The sequence below is a fragment of the Rhipicephalus microplus genome, chromosome 4 (assembly GCF_043290135.1).
Source record: "Rhipicephalus microplus isolate Deutch F79 chromosome 4, USDA_Rmic, whole genome shotgun sequence".
In the NCBI taxonomy this organism is placed as follows: Eukaryota; Metazoa; Arthropoda; class Arachnida; order Ixodida; family Ixodidae; genus Rhipicephalus; species Rhipicephalus microplus.
The window spans coordinates 4,105,477-4,120,394 of record NC_134703.1 but is presented as its reverse complement, the minus strand read 5'-3'; the positions used below and the strand labels follow the sequence as shown (position 1 = coordinate 4,120,394).

Genomic DNA, 14,918 nt, shown 5'->3' with positions numbered 1-14,918 from the left:
TAATATTTATCACCAGGTGATACTTCCTTACGCATTCGGCCGTTCCCCGTGGTTTAAAATGGCGAATGTTAGTTCAAAACATACGGTAGTTTCGCAGCTCGTGAGGTCAACGCAATAATTTGCTGAGCACTTTGTCAATCGATGGAGATAATACAGGTGATGACTAACCAGACAACCTTTTTCGAATGACCTGCAGCACGTCAAGCTAGCATTTTCCGAGCAATTTTTCGAACAGAATATCACCAGCATAATATTTCTTACTCAAGAAGCAGTAGTTTGGAGAATTGTGGAGTAAGGAAGCCGACAGTACTAATTAGCTGCCAAGCTTTTTACTAGTTAAGCAAAGCTCAGCGTGCTGATCAAAGTGCTAGAATGAATGCCACAAAGTCTCTAGAATAGATGATAGTTGGTCTATGACAGTAAGAGAATTTACGAGGAAGCGGTATAAACGCCACCCGTATTAATGGTAGAATCATAAAAACATCGCCAAATAAATTATGCCTAAAACACGGTTGGCTGGTGGGTATACATGTAACCAGAAATGTCTCGAGGAATCTCTTTTATCTTGATGTACAAGTGCGCACGGAACGTTTTGCAAGCGTGCACTAAGCAGTCAGGCTAAAAAATTACTTGTAGCTTTCAAGATACATAAATAGCCTAGCAGGTATCATACGTGCTTTACGTCGATGGCTGCGTACTTATAACTTGTGAGCTTTGTTTGCGAGAGGCTTTGGTAGTATAGTGCAGTTCAATACGTACTCAAAAAATTCGAGCAGCCCTTCTTTGTTGACCGCGTCGAAAACTGCGCTGGGCTCACCGATCACCATGAAACCCTGTAACAAAACAGGTGACCAAAAAATTAACATAGACATCGAGACACATGTCTGTTGTGTTTTAGCGTCGAAGCTTCTTAAGGCGTGGGCTGAGCGTACCGTCGTAATCGTATGTAGCCCCCTCTCGTTAGTTCTTAAACCAGCCGTAAAGGGCGGTACTTGTACATATAACGAAATGCATATACGCTGAAAAATGCAAATGATACGATACTAGAGGACGTCACTTGTAGTATGATAAATAATAAAAACCACAGCGAATCCATGGAATTAATGATGATGAGTAGGGCGAAGCCTACAGCAGTCAGTCAGTGTTTCCGTTCATTCGTTCGTTCTCGCTTCCGTCGATCCGTGCGTCCATCCATCCACCCGTCCATAAGTCCATTCATTCGTGCATCCGTCCAAGCGTCCATCCGTCCATCCGCCCTCTCGTGCGTCCATCCGTGCATCCATCTGTGCGTCCGTCGCGGCGTTCGTCCATGCGTCCATCCATCCATCCGTCCCTGTGATCGTTCATGCGTCCATCCATCCATCCGTCCGTCCATGCGTCCGTATGGCTGTCCTATTGTGCGTCCGTTCACGCGTTTATCCATGCGTCCGTCCGTTCATTCGTGCATCTATTCATGCGCCCATCCGCGCGTCCGTCCATGCGTCCATATGGTCGTCCTATCGTGTGCCCGCTCATGCGTCCATCGGTCCGTCCGTGCGTTCGCGTAATTATCTGTCCGTCAATGTGTCCATCCTTCCGTCTGTCCATCCGGCCGTCCGTCCTCTTCACCCCACTTGTCATCATTCACCTCCTGTATATGCTGTGATTTTTTTAGCAGCGATGATAGCTGCACAAAGTACACTTTATGTAACATTCAACTTCAGCAATTACTCATTATCTCTCATGTTATTCGGCAAAACGAGTTGACTGCAACAAAGGAGCGCACTCACACAAATTGCTTCTGCTGTGGCATCTTTGAAGATGATATCAATGCATAATAAACAACGGGCCCTTTCAACATTTAGGCAGTGAGAACGCAAGCAGCTCATTTTCACTTATCAGCGCTCTTCGACGGCAGCCGACTACAACTGACGCGTCTATGCATTATAATTAATTCGCCGCAGAGGTTAGCTGCCTTCGAGCTTTTACCGAAAGTTGCCTTTGACATTAACCAAGGGACACCGCTATGCGTAAACACCCGTTTACATACATATTTTGATGAAATGAAAGGTCAGTAACATTTGCACTCTATTCAAAATAAAACTGAAAGGATCACGAGCTGCACAAGCTCTATTTTTAACTCCACCTCCTTTTTTTTCTACACAGTATACACCACTGATAAGGCTGATCCTCAGCTTTATCAATGGTGGGCGTGGTTAGCAGTTACGACAGCCAAGGGGGCCAGAGCTTATTGTTTGTCTGTTTGTCTATATGTCGGTCATTTGGTCGGTCGGTCGGTCGGTCGGTCGGTCGGTCGGTCGGTCGGTCGGTCGGTCGGTCGGTCGGTCGGTCGGTCGATCGGTTGGTCGGTCGGTCGGTCGGTCGGTCAATAGCAACCATGTTTGTTAATCATGCATGTAAAATGTTACTCGTTTGTGTACAGAACACAATACTCTATTTGTAGCCTCTTCAAGTTATCGCAGTTTAAGAAATGTGTCTAAAATTCTCGTGAATTAGGGAAATGCAATATATGTATGATGCCTTTCTATTTACTTTTAAAATTTTCGTTTTGTTTTTGTTTACAGAGAAATTCGTTTCCGTTTCATTATGCGACAAAAATAGCACAACACTAATTTACAAAGTGTGTTGAGCGAAAGCCTCTGTCGATTTGTCTCACTATGCCATGCTTTTTTTTAATACCTTTCCAGAGGAATGGCACACAAACTGACTGAGTACGTATTTTCTTTTTTTTTTAATTTTACCATGCATCGCAGTGAGGTGCGAGACGCCTCCCTTTCGCGTGCGTCTGTATACCTCGCTTCGCGCCTCTTGCCGACTTAAGCGCTCATAAAGCTTTATATTATTCAAAGCTGCAATGGATTTTTCGCATGCAGAACTTCAATGCTTCCGTTTGACATAACTACTTAACTCTAATAATTCAAAAGTTTGTTCCTTCAACTTTATTATATGCGGTCGTAAACAATGTCTGTAACCATCTTAGTATGCACGTGGCTACAGAAGAAGTTAATGTGAAAGCATCAAGAAATAAAGCATTTCATTGACATCTAGAATTTTGGACACATTACATGGAACACCCGATACAACAACACCTCGTTAAAAAAAAGAAAGATAGAAAGAAAGAAAGACGGACACACCTTAATAAGGACAATCAGCAGTCCGAAAATCATCAGCAGAACCTGCAGGACGTCAGTCCAAACGACAGCTTTTATGCCTCCCTGCAGTGTAAAGGGGTGTATTTAGGCAAGTTTCATAGGTTTACCTAACATATATCCACGGTCCTACAGATTGCATCGGAGAAAAATAAAGCATCACTTACGCTTACCAACAGCTATATTTACATACAGCGCCCAACCAAAAGAAAGCTCAGTGCCTGGAAAAAGAAGCCTTGAATACATTTCATATTCGCTTGTAGGAATATGAAATCTGGGGAACCTATACCTGAACGAATTGAATGTACCATTCGCTTGGCCTTAGCGGCACTTCATGGTATTCAAAAATCAACTGACACCTACAGTAAAGAACATTTTTCACCTTGTGTCGAGGGCATTGTTGCCTTTGCAACAGTGCGCTCGTTGCCACAAGGGAAGTCAACATCAATGTGGCAAGGCAACAGTGCCCTCGAGGGCATTGTTGCCTTGCAACGATGCCCTGTTACTGAAGGTTGCATCTCCTAGCTTACCTCAATATCGGCTGATCTATCGACGCTTTCGCTTGCCAGTATTATATTGTACCTCGCATGTGAGGAAACATATAACGAAATATATTCTTGTTCGTTTGATGAATGCGCCAAACCTCCTCGAAACTTACGGCAGCTTCAAGCTTCAGCATAGTAGAGCAGAGCGTCATGAAGGAGCGGAACCAGGAGCACTTACTTGTGTCTGTTTACTTTTTCCTGCTTACTTTTTCTGTCTCCCGTGTGTCTTTTTTGTGCCTGTAGCTGTATATTTCTTCCTTTCCCTTAATTGTTCTTTCTGTAATTATTTTGGCTTCTTTTTTCTCTCACCAATTTTTTGTGTCTGCTTATTTCTATCTTTCTCTGCCTTTCGGCCTTGCTCTCAGTTTTTTTCTCTATATCTTTTTTGTGGCAGTTTCTTTCCATATCTTTCTCTCTTTTCATGCCTTTTCCGCATTCATATTTGTCTCGTTTTCCTTTCTTTTCTGTATTTCTATCTATCTATCTATCTATCTATCTATCTATCTATCTATCTATCTATCTATCTATCTATCTATCTATCTATCTATCTATCTATTTCATTCACAGGGTCCATTCCGCCGAGCAGATATTTCATTTGACGCTCTCACTTGCTGTACTCGGTCGGGGTCTTCACGTGGCGCCTACAGGGACGCCTATTGTCATGTTGCACCTACGGTGAACGAACAAGTTTCTTGCGGCTGCCTTAAACAGCTCTACTGTTAAAACGCGCATGAAGGTATGATGTGCGGAGACTAATCAACATGTAGGTATACTCACTATTGTCGTGTAGAAGGCGCAAACGCTTCCGTTGAGCACGATGGAAACCCAGACTGGAAGGCCTGTCACTGCACCGAGCAGGTATCATAGAGTATATAAACGCTGCACGGAAGTCCCCTTTCAGTGAGCGTATGCACAATTGTGGGATTTCGAGTGCTATAGGCTTTCTTTGACAATATGTCTGATTTTTGCATTTCGTTGTGTTGTCGTACCGAACAGCACAACCATAATGAGAGCAGCTGGTATGTGATGGGCCCAAAACACCCTGAATATAATTTCTAATCCACCTGACTCTGGACAGCGTTTTCTATGGTGCTGATGCGGGCACGAGGTACGCTGTGACGAAGATAAACGCTGCGGTGGTGCCTTTGGGACTAACATAAATTTGGTAATAAGCGGCATTGAGCAAGACGTAACCATTAGCGACACCATGGAAGGCTTTTGTCATGATTACATGCGAGTTTCGGTTTGCATTTCGTAGTCATTTTATTTGCCTCTGGGTATGCATACTTCTGTCGGCTGGGCTGCGTATCTGAGACTTATTACAGATTTGAGACCACCAAACCACGAAGGTGTTATGCTCATTACCCTTAAGCTATAGACAGGCATGCAGAACGAATGGTTTATCGAAAAGAAAAGTACTCACCAGAACCGAGTGCAAGTGATGGGCCATAAAGCACAACTCCCATTAAGAAACACTGCGATGTAGATAGGTCACTTACGTTAGCAAATTTGTGGATTTTATTAAATCCCATTCAATGTTTCACTATTCCTTACCACTTCTATAACGGTCAAAGCGGAGATAATTTTCCTGATCAGCACAGAATTGAACCGGTTCTCCAGATACTGCAAGGGCACAAGGCAAGCACTCATAAATATCACACGTGTTCGCCATAACAACGCGACAATTGGGCAAATCAGCTAAAAGCGAATAAGCTGCGTTGTGATTCCAATAGAAACTGAAATTTAGTAGGTGAAAATGGGTTATGTTCAACCACAGTTGAAAGTGTCCGCTTTGTTATTTGAGATCATTATTATTTTAAATAAATGTTTAAAAAGACACATTACAATGCTCCCACACTTACACTCAATATTGTCATATATTATATACGCATTCTGGAATCATCTATATTGCAAGAGTTGATACAGAAAAGTAACACAGACAATATTAACACAATCAACGAATTTGCAAGAGATCCCAGGTGCGCTAGTTGGTTCATGAACACAGACCAGTGCAGAAAACAAGAAGAAGAGCACATGAAAGGCAGCGTTCTGTTTTGTGTATGTCTCGTCCTTTTGGTGTACTACAAATAGCCCAGCTTTCACCAAAGTAGTAAGCAGAAATATTTAGGGTAAACAACAACGTCCCACCTATTTGGGGGCATATTGATTAAATTATTTTATTTACTTGAGAAAGGTTTTTTTTCGCAAATCGATTCATTTGGCACTGCGTCCACAAAACTTTCTAGCGTACAACAGATTCATTGCACCGATTCTTCGTGACGTAAATACCGCATGGTTTCCCCATAGTGAAACTAACATAAAAATAAAAACGGTATAAAAAAGGTTATAATATTTTTGTAACAAATTCAAAAAGGAAGACTGTCCCACTAACCTTCTGGCTGTTTCTCGGCTATTCACGCTAGATGCAGGATTCATATATACACGTATGAACGTTTTTTTTATTCTCCCTTGTATAGTTCTTTTCAAATTAACATTTCAAATTACATTTTCAATTCCCAAACTTGGGCTACCATTGTCCAGCTTACTAACGCTTTAGTAATGTAAAATGTTACAATTATGTACTGAAAACGTCCTTTTCAGGTGCCGTTCGTGAATTAAATACGTTAGTGCTTCTCACCACTAGCGCTGAGTAACTGTTCAAGATTTAGGCAAAAAGGAAAAAAAAATGAAACAACCTAGCATGTTAAAATTGCCACAGACATCAATGACGCAAACCGGCATGTTCTGGAAGTACCTTGTATATGTAGTCGCGTGTACAGCGTATATTACTCAATTTGTAATTTTATCTGCATGCGTACTTGGTGTGTATATAATAAGTGACAAGAACAATAGGTGATCGGGCTGTCGTAAGCTGTCGTCGGCGCTTGGCGCAACGCTGGCATCAACCACATATAGCGAAGCCAGCTGCCACCTATGTAGTGCCCGCTCACGCGAATAAGAAGTCTTCTTCTTCTTCCTGATCTTCGAGTGCCTCGATAATTAAATATTCTAATAAGCTTGATCCCATGGAATGAGAATGTTCAGACGTATGTATGTGCTGATAATATCTTGTTCTTTTCATCAGCTCATGACATTCACGCTCTCTATCAAAACCTCCAAATGTACGTATCTGAAATAGAGCACTGGTTCGACGTTATTCATCTATCTCTAGACGTAAACAACTCTGCATTATTAGTATTTACAATAAAAGACCAAGTACACATATCTCTCTCATACAAAACTGATACCACTTCACTAGTGCGAATCATCAAACATCTAGGAGTGATATACTACAGCTCTCTAGTATGGCGAAACCACATCGAATATATTGCTGCAAAGAGTGTTTGGGCAATCGGCTTATTATGGAGGACAAGCCACAGGCGATCAGGAATGCGCAGAGCCACATTAATATCAATATACCGCATGCATGTGAGGTCGATTTTAGAATTTCGATGTGTCTTATACTCCAGGGCACCTGCTTGTAAGGTACGTCCCTTTGTTCTTGAGAAACAGGCACTGCGCATGTGCTTAGGGCTACCTAAATTTATAGAGAATAACGTTTTATATATAGAAGCTATAGGTCCCACACTCCTCACCACATTCAAAATATTGACTGTACAAACGTACTTAAGGGCATCTGAATCCTTTTTGAGAAGTGAAGAAACAGCTTTCATTGTGAAACCTGGTTTATCTTTTTTATTCTCATAGGCCTAGATTTCACACAACTCAAGTAAAGTTTGTACAGTCTCTTCTCAACCCACTGTCCGTACAAATTAGAGAGGTGCTGCCAATTTTTAGCTCGACAAGTTCTCTCCAACTATACTTTGATGACATTTTCTCTAATAGCATTGAACACCTGCCGAGTAATTTGTTAATTAAGAGCTACTTTACAAGACCACATACTTTCTAGGAATGCAAGCACATGCCATAATTGCGATGGACGCTTCACAGCGAGATGAAAAGAGTGGCATCGCTATATTCTGTCCTGTACTAGACTGGTCCTTTTCCCTCCAAATTCCAAATTTCTCACCTATTTTTATTGCAGAATGTTTAGCCGTAGTATATGCCCTTCCAAAACTGCCAACATCAATAAATTCCGTCGTAATAATAACAGACTCCTTGTCGGTCTGCAGTGCGTTTACGGCAACCGGTGATTCGAAAGCATTGAGCAAATTCAACTCTCTAGTACCGATTAGTATGGGTGCCGGGGCATAGAGGCATAACTCTAAATGAAACAGTTGATGCTCTTGCGAAAGCGGTGTTAGACGGACCAGCTATCAATATTACCCCTACAACAGCCTTTATAGTAGCTTCTAGATTTCAGAGGCAAATGATGATGCGAGAATTCTCTACACCATATTTCAAACATTCTCTGAATTTCAACCATCTAATACCACCCTAGAAAACTTCCTCATGTCATAACTGATGCCTGGAAGTGTTAATCACTCGTACGCTGTCGTATTCCTCCAATAAATTTTTATTTGTTTAGAACAAGCTTGACTCCCTCGCCATTTTGTTTTTGTTTTGTTTTTTGTGAAGAAAAGGAAACTGTGGAGCCCTTCTTGATGACTTGTAGAAAGTTTTCAACATTAAAAAATGTATCATTAGAAATACTGTTACGAATCCATGGCTTAGTTTTGACAACGTGAAATTGACTATCCCTAGGTGCTCATACTCTAGGGCACAGCAACGGGAAAGTGTGCGCACCCGTGCCAGATTTCATTTTACGTTCTAAGAGATTTACTTTATAACCTCAATGCCATAATGTTCTCAGTTAATCCATGTTGGCTATACAAAAAAAATTCTTTGATGTCAATCTTTTATAGCTCATTTAGTAGGAACTAATTCATCAAATTTTTTTTCTCATAAATAAATTACAAATAATTATATTTCTGTTTATTTCTTTTTGTCAGTATTTCAATATATACATTCCTTTTTTTGGTTAAGCTACCCAATTCTTGACCAATCCCCTAGGGTGGGTGTGAGCCACAAGTTTAGGATCTACATCTACATAACATTAACGCAGGCAAAACCTTAAGTAGCGTCGCTGACTGTAGTGTATTCAGAGCGCGCTCTCGCCAAAGAGAAGCATTCTTGTTGTTCAAGTGCCTTGATGATATTGTTAAATGCGGAGATTCTTACTCTAGATAGAGAAGCACGATAAGACAAATCACGTACGAAAATTGAGAAATGACGCAAGCGAGAAAGAGATAGTGCGAAAAAAAAGAAAAGAAACATAGATTTGAATAAAAATAAAGAAATAAACGCCGATAGACTGAAAGAAGTTGACGGAAAAAAATAGAAAAGGGGAGAATGAGAAAAATGAAAAGAGTCCGTTTTACGTACGTTGTTTTTCTTTTTGTTAGAGATACTGAATACTGAAAAAGTTTAATTAAATTAGATAAGTATTTTGGCCAATACACCTGACTGAGTATGAGCCATGTTTGTTTATTCATCATCATCATCATCATCATCATCATTATTAGCATGACCATCATCATCAAAGCTGGCCAGCTCTGCACTACCTTGAGATTTTCATCTAGCGTACATTGCCTATATGTAATGTGAAAAGTCGATGTAACTTTTTAATTTTTACTGGGCCGCTTGATGGCTGACAATATAAGCATTTATAGTATGTGGACAGGTGATGAAGACGGTGAATGGTGATTCGTAGCACAAGGGCCAATGATAGCCAAAGAGTGCCAGAACAAAATGTACAGAGTGCGAATAGGATCTTAGTAGACGACTGTATATAAATACATAAGCAAATAAATAAATAAATAAATAAATAAATAAAAATATATAATATTACCACTATCGTGGCACCTATGAATGTCATTTTCATGAGTATGCGCTTCACAAAAAATAATTACCGCAGGAGGGGCCAGATCACACATGTATTTACATTACACGCAGTTTCACTTTGCTGGTAATACGTGCAAACGGTATTACCAGCATCGCTGCACATTACCAGGTTACGACATTCTTGAAAAGGAGCAAAGGTATAGATGAAATATTAAGAAATCTAAAATCAGAAAAAAATAATAAAGCTCCAAATAAGTGAATAGCTTCTTTTATAGTATTTTATTGTGTTTCATTCAGCGCATACTGCCTGCTATTTGTCTTCAATGATTTCTGCTTAACTATGATATGTTTAATTTTATATTTTCCAGTTTGGTTTGGTTTGGTTTGGAAAAACTTTATTGACAAGTCCGAAGGCGTGCGCCCTAGCACACGGCGGGCCGCTCCCACGATGGGACAGTAAGGCCGAGCCCTAGCGCCGCATCGTGGGCCCTCTGGACAGCCCAAAGTTGCGATGTTATGTCTGGACTCCGGAGAGCGGAGTCCCACTTTCTGGACGATGCTGTATCGGTGCCACGTACCGAAGGGCACTCCCAGAGCATGTGGTGTAAGGTGGCTAAACCGCCACATTTTGTACACGAGTTGGTTAAATAAACATCAGGATAAAGCTTGTGAAGAAAGGCAGGGTTAGGGTACGTTTCTGTTTGAAGTAATCGCAATGTAAGCGCCTGCGCTCTATTTAGCTTCGCATGTGGAGGTGGAAAGATTCTCCTATCCATAGCGAAATGTTGGGTTATTTCATTATATGTAGTTGGCGGATCCCTGTTTACGAAATCTCCAGTTCGACCCAAAGGTCCTCCATGGCCGCGGACAGCTAACCCTCGCGCCCTGGAGTGGGCCAACTCATTGAGATTTATGATCCCTCCGTCCATGTTTCCCATATGAGCTGGGAACCATGTAATGGTATGGGTTGTAAGCAACTTATCACCGAGTATATTTTTGGCCTCTTTGCACACAGCTCCAACACTGAAGGCACGAATGGCAGCTCTAGAATCGCTAAATATGTTATTTTAACTTCTCATATGTATTGAAAGTTATACGTGATCTGCTACTTCTTTTACGAAAGCTTTTCAAGCGCTTCTGCTTTTGTTATCAGTGCTTGTGTGCAAACTGTCGCTTCAGGTGAGAGGACCTCACCAGGCGTCCGGCCTTTAGTACTCTATTTCCGAGGTGCAATTTCGTTTACTTAAACAAAATCAATTTACAATATACAACCATATCATGGGGACGTCAATTAAAAAAAGCACGAAATATGTTTGATCAGCTTATCTGTAGAGCCTTCGAGAAAGCGTCCCACCTGGTGCACACTAATCATGTCCATGTTATAGAAAACGGGCAGCGACACGTGGGCAGCCACAAGGCTAGCTATGACGACACCAACGACGGCGACCATATGCTGGGAGCCATGGAGGAAGTTCTCCGCAGGTACACCTAACATGGCAATCGCTGACATGCTGCTGGCCGTCATGGATAGTGTTACTGGAAACATCTGCGCAAGAAAATGTTTTATTTATTTAATTATTTATTTATGTATTTAGTTATTATTCATTTTTTTATTTATTTATTTACAATACTGCTACTCCCTTTCGAGAGCGTAGCAGTTGGGCAGTACAATGATTTTTCACACACACACACAAACATAACAAGAGAATGTATATTGTGAATACAATCGAAGAATGCAGGTGTTTATATATATAGGTATATATATATATATATATATATATATATATATATATATATATATATATATATATATATATATATATATATATATATATATATATATATATATATATATATATATATATATATATATATATATATATATATATATGACGCTACGATGAAAGGGTGACGTGGCCTGGCTCATACGCCATGTTTATTCCATACTGTGACTTCTTCCTTCTCTGCTTCTACCAACCATCACTTCATACGTCACACGATTCCCACTCCCCCCGAAAGAAGACATGGATTACGAACGAACAAGAAAAAGCAAACAAGGAGATGTTAAAAAGTCACAAACGTCGAAATTCACAATTGGTTCTATGCTCCAGGGTAGTTCCGTAAACTTTCAAAGACTTCAGGGGAGAGTGCAGCAGTCCGGTTAACGCAGGAGTTCTGGTGGGCGAGGCTGGTGGTTGCGTCCTGGATAACACAAAAATGCTTTGGACGTGGAGATAGGGGTAACCACATCTGGTATTCTTGTGAAGAACGAACGAGGCTTAAACATTTTGCAGAATCGACAGTTCAGATATTGTACGCATCGAATTCCTCGTCGTGGGTGATACAAAGGCCGTGCAGGCAGCTTGCGTGCGCGTTGATCGAGGTTGATTGGGCGCTGCCTGTGTAACTGCCGAGTACAAGGGGTGCTTTTGTGGCTTTTGGAAAATTTTCCATAGCGATGTCGCAGATGTTTTGATCGAAGGCCCATTTTTGATCTCTGGTGGAGAATGTATCCACGACGATGGGCCTTCTCGCTATGTTCTTTGAGCCTTAAGAGTGGTTTCGATGAAGTTTTCTTTCGTCGTTGACAATGTTGAAGCGTACGTTGACGTTGTAGTTTCTTGGTTTCGTCGACTCGCTTGGGGTGTAACATTGATCGTGGTGTGCAAGGATTCTTAGCAATTCCTCCGCAGGCTTCTACGACGCCAACCAATGCAGCTGTTTTTGGCACAAGACGAAATGGGGGGTTTTGCGCACTTGAATCTTCTGTATTCATAAACCGCTCATTGTTGGTGGTTGCCTGAAGAGTACTTGTGTCATCCGAAGTAGCACCTGGGCTTTTGTTTTCATCGTTGGCAGTGAGGTTGTATACTAGATTCATGTCGCTTTGATCTTTTGGTTGATGAATACCAGTCGTTTCTGCAGAAGACTTTTCTTCACATGATGCTGATTGTGAATGCTTCTGTCTTTGTTGAGCTGCTGAGCTGAATACTTTGACCGAATAAGATTTCTGTGAAAATTCGTTGTCTGCTTTGGTTTCGCGCGGATTTACTAACTCATCATGCGTAAATGTGAGGGTCTTATGAGGTGCTTCATCAGGTTTATCAGTAAAGTTGATGACAGGAGATAGAACTGCTGAGCTGAATACTTTGAACGAATGATGTTTCTGTGAACATTCGTTGTTTGGTTTGGTTTCATGTGGATTTACTAACTCGTCGTGCGTAAATGCCGTCACGCGTCCGAAGCCATGTGGGCTATGTGTGCGACACGAAGCATCAAGTGATTCGGGCTGTTCAGTAATACCTGAAGTATTATGGTGCCGTAAGTACATAGGAAATGCCGTTTTATTTGCCCGTGAAAAATCCAACCGTAAGTCCGGTCTTTTGGCAAAATGGTCTACATTCCTATCGGCATACGGTGGCATTACCTTCTCTGCTGCGACGTGCAAGTCCCTAGTTGGTGTTGTAATGCGTGAAGTGTATTTGGACGAGTCATACGATGGTACAATGGTGGAATATTTTCTCTGAGGCCTCGTTTGGGAAATAGGCTTACTGCGGGAAGACTTCGCGTAACTCTGATGGGCGAGTTGAAAAGCTTTCCGCTGATGGAGTATGGACAGGTCTTCATCGTATTCCTTGAAACGGCTGATCATTTCTTCTTTGATCTTTTTCCAAGACTCATCGTTCTCGAAGATGTGGGTGAGGTAAAACTTGAATGCCTCACCTGAGATGTAGTCGGTGAAGTTTATGATCATCTCCCGTTCCGACCATGATGCAGCGGCGGCGTGGAGCTCGAACAGGTTGAACCAGTCCTGTACGGGTCCGTCGTCCGCTGATCCGGTGTACTTAGGGATGTCAAGGTCGTCTGATGCTGCTGTCATGATGCTTGGTGGTCTTGGTGGTCCGCGTTCGGTTACTGCGTCTCGCTGAGGTCTTCGATGATGATGGCCGGGTGATGAACTGGTTACGAGGTCTTCATCCTGTCGACTTGTGTGACGCTACGATGAAAGGGTGACGTGGCCTGGCTCATACGCCATGTTTATTCCATACTGTGACTTCTTCCTTCTCTGCTTCTACCAACCATCACTTCATACGTCACATATATATATATATAAAATGACCACTAAATATGTTAAGAATTTAAAGTGATATCTACTGCGGTCATCAAAAAAAAAAGAAAATGTATGGCGCTAAATGACGACTAGACAGATATAGTTACGATAGCTTTAGTGTCGAGACTTCAAATGCATTAAAACCTTGATTTGGAAACACTGAGAGCTTGTTTGAAAATGCATAAACGATTGTTGAGTGCAGGTGTGAACAAAGAAGAAACAAGAACGAAACCTGTGTCGCTTTATCACTCCTGGCCCTTCATACATAGCTCCTGTTATGCGCGAACAGTTTTTTTTTTCTATTTGTGACGAAAACAAACTAGTTTTTTTTTCTAGTCTATGGATCATGCGGCCCATACCGATTGACCCTTTAGTCTGAGAGCGCTCTTTGACGAGTTAATAAATGTTCAGTAAGCCATTGCCACAGGGAACTCTATCATTGTATAATGTTCCCCTTGGGATAGATCTGTCATTTCTTCCCGGTTTTCAACGCACAAGTACAGAACTAATCACCTATTCTAGTCATCTGCGAAAAAAAAAATGTAAAGCCGCAAGTAAATTTCGGTGCTCACTGCGGAACCATCCAGCTGATGACGTAAAATAATTTAAGCATTATTATTAAGCGAGAACGTTACTACAAATAATGCTATTAAATGCCAAAATATATTTTCAATACCAGATGTGATTGGCATCAGAGAAGACAAAAAGTACGCATCAAATTGTTGAAATGTACATATATCAACTTTTATTTTCTTGATACATTCTAGCATTATTCTAAGCATCCAAGTTTAGCTTCCTTGTTTGCATAACAACGGTATTCTTTTTTTTTCGCAAACTATTTGGAAGGAAGGCATGCCCACGGTAGCTCGCAGCCGTAATGCACTTACCGCCCATTTCCGTCACATTATCTTGAGCAGAGATTCAACTTGTGCGCTTTGGTACAACGTGGTCAAGCGAACAGCCCAGATACTGATCAGTATCGAGAACGTCACACAATAGACCGTAGAAGACGATAGTACACAGAAGACAACGCTGAGTTGGTCTACTGTACGTCTTTCTTCGTATATATAAATACTCGTCGGTATCCGCGCTGGTGTGCTTCATCACATTATTTCTGCTTCGCTTACCTGCATTTGCTTACTTCCCCCGAAGAAGTCCTTTTTGTCGGTGCTGCGGCGGTCCTTCCAAGCAAAGAACACACCTATTAACGTTGAAAGGCCCAGCACAGCTACAAGCACGCAGTAGTCGGCTGGTTGGAAATACCGGGGAACCATGACGCAGACTGAACGGGCTCTCTAAGCAAAGGAG

At 41.6% G+C, this 14,918-nt stretch overlaps 1 protein-coding gene across 4 annotated transcripts in view; it reads right to left on the bottom strand.

The window, feature by feature from the left end:
- Positions 1-14,918, bottom strand: part of LOC119172608 (sodium-coupled monocarboxylate transporter 1) — a 50,596-nt gene extending 35,678 nt beyond the window's left edge. For 2 of the 4 annotated variants that reach the window (XM_075892114.1, XM_075892116.1), the window contains exons 1-7: positions 14,738-14,918; positions 10,854-11,045; positions 5,249-5,317; positions 5,118-5,169; positions 4,472-4,539; positions 3,135-3,215; positions 760-833 (exon numbers count right to left, since the gene is read on the bottom strand). In XM_075892114.1, coding sequence (XP_075748229.1) covers positions 760-833; positions 3,135-3,215; positions 4,472-4,539; positions 5,118-5,169; positions 5,249-5,317; positions 10,854-11,045; positions 14,738-14,884 — 683 coding nt within the window. In that variant the 5' untranslated portion in view covers positions 14,885-14,918. The remainder of the gene's footprint in view (positions 1-759; positions 834-3,134; positions 3,216-4,471; positions 4,540-5,117; positions 5,170-5,248; positions 5,318-10,853; positions 11,046-14,737) is intronic. The other 2 variants (XM_075892115.1, XM_075892117.1) reach the window with 1 other exon arrangement.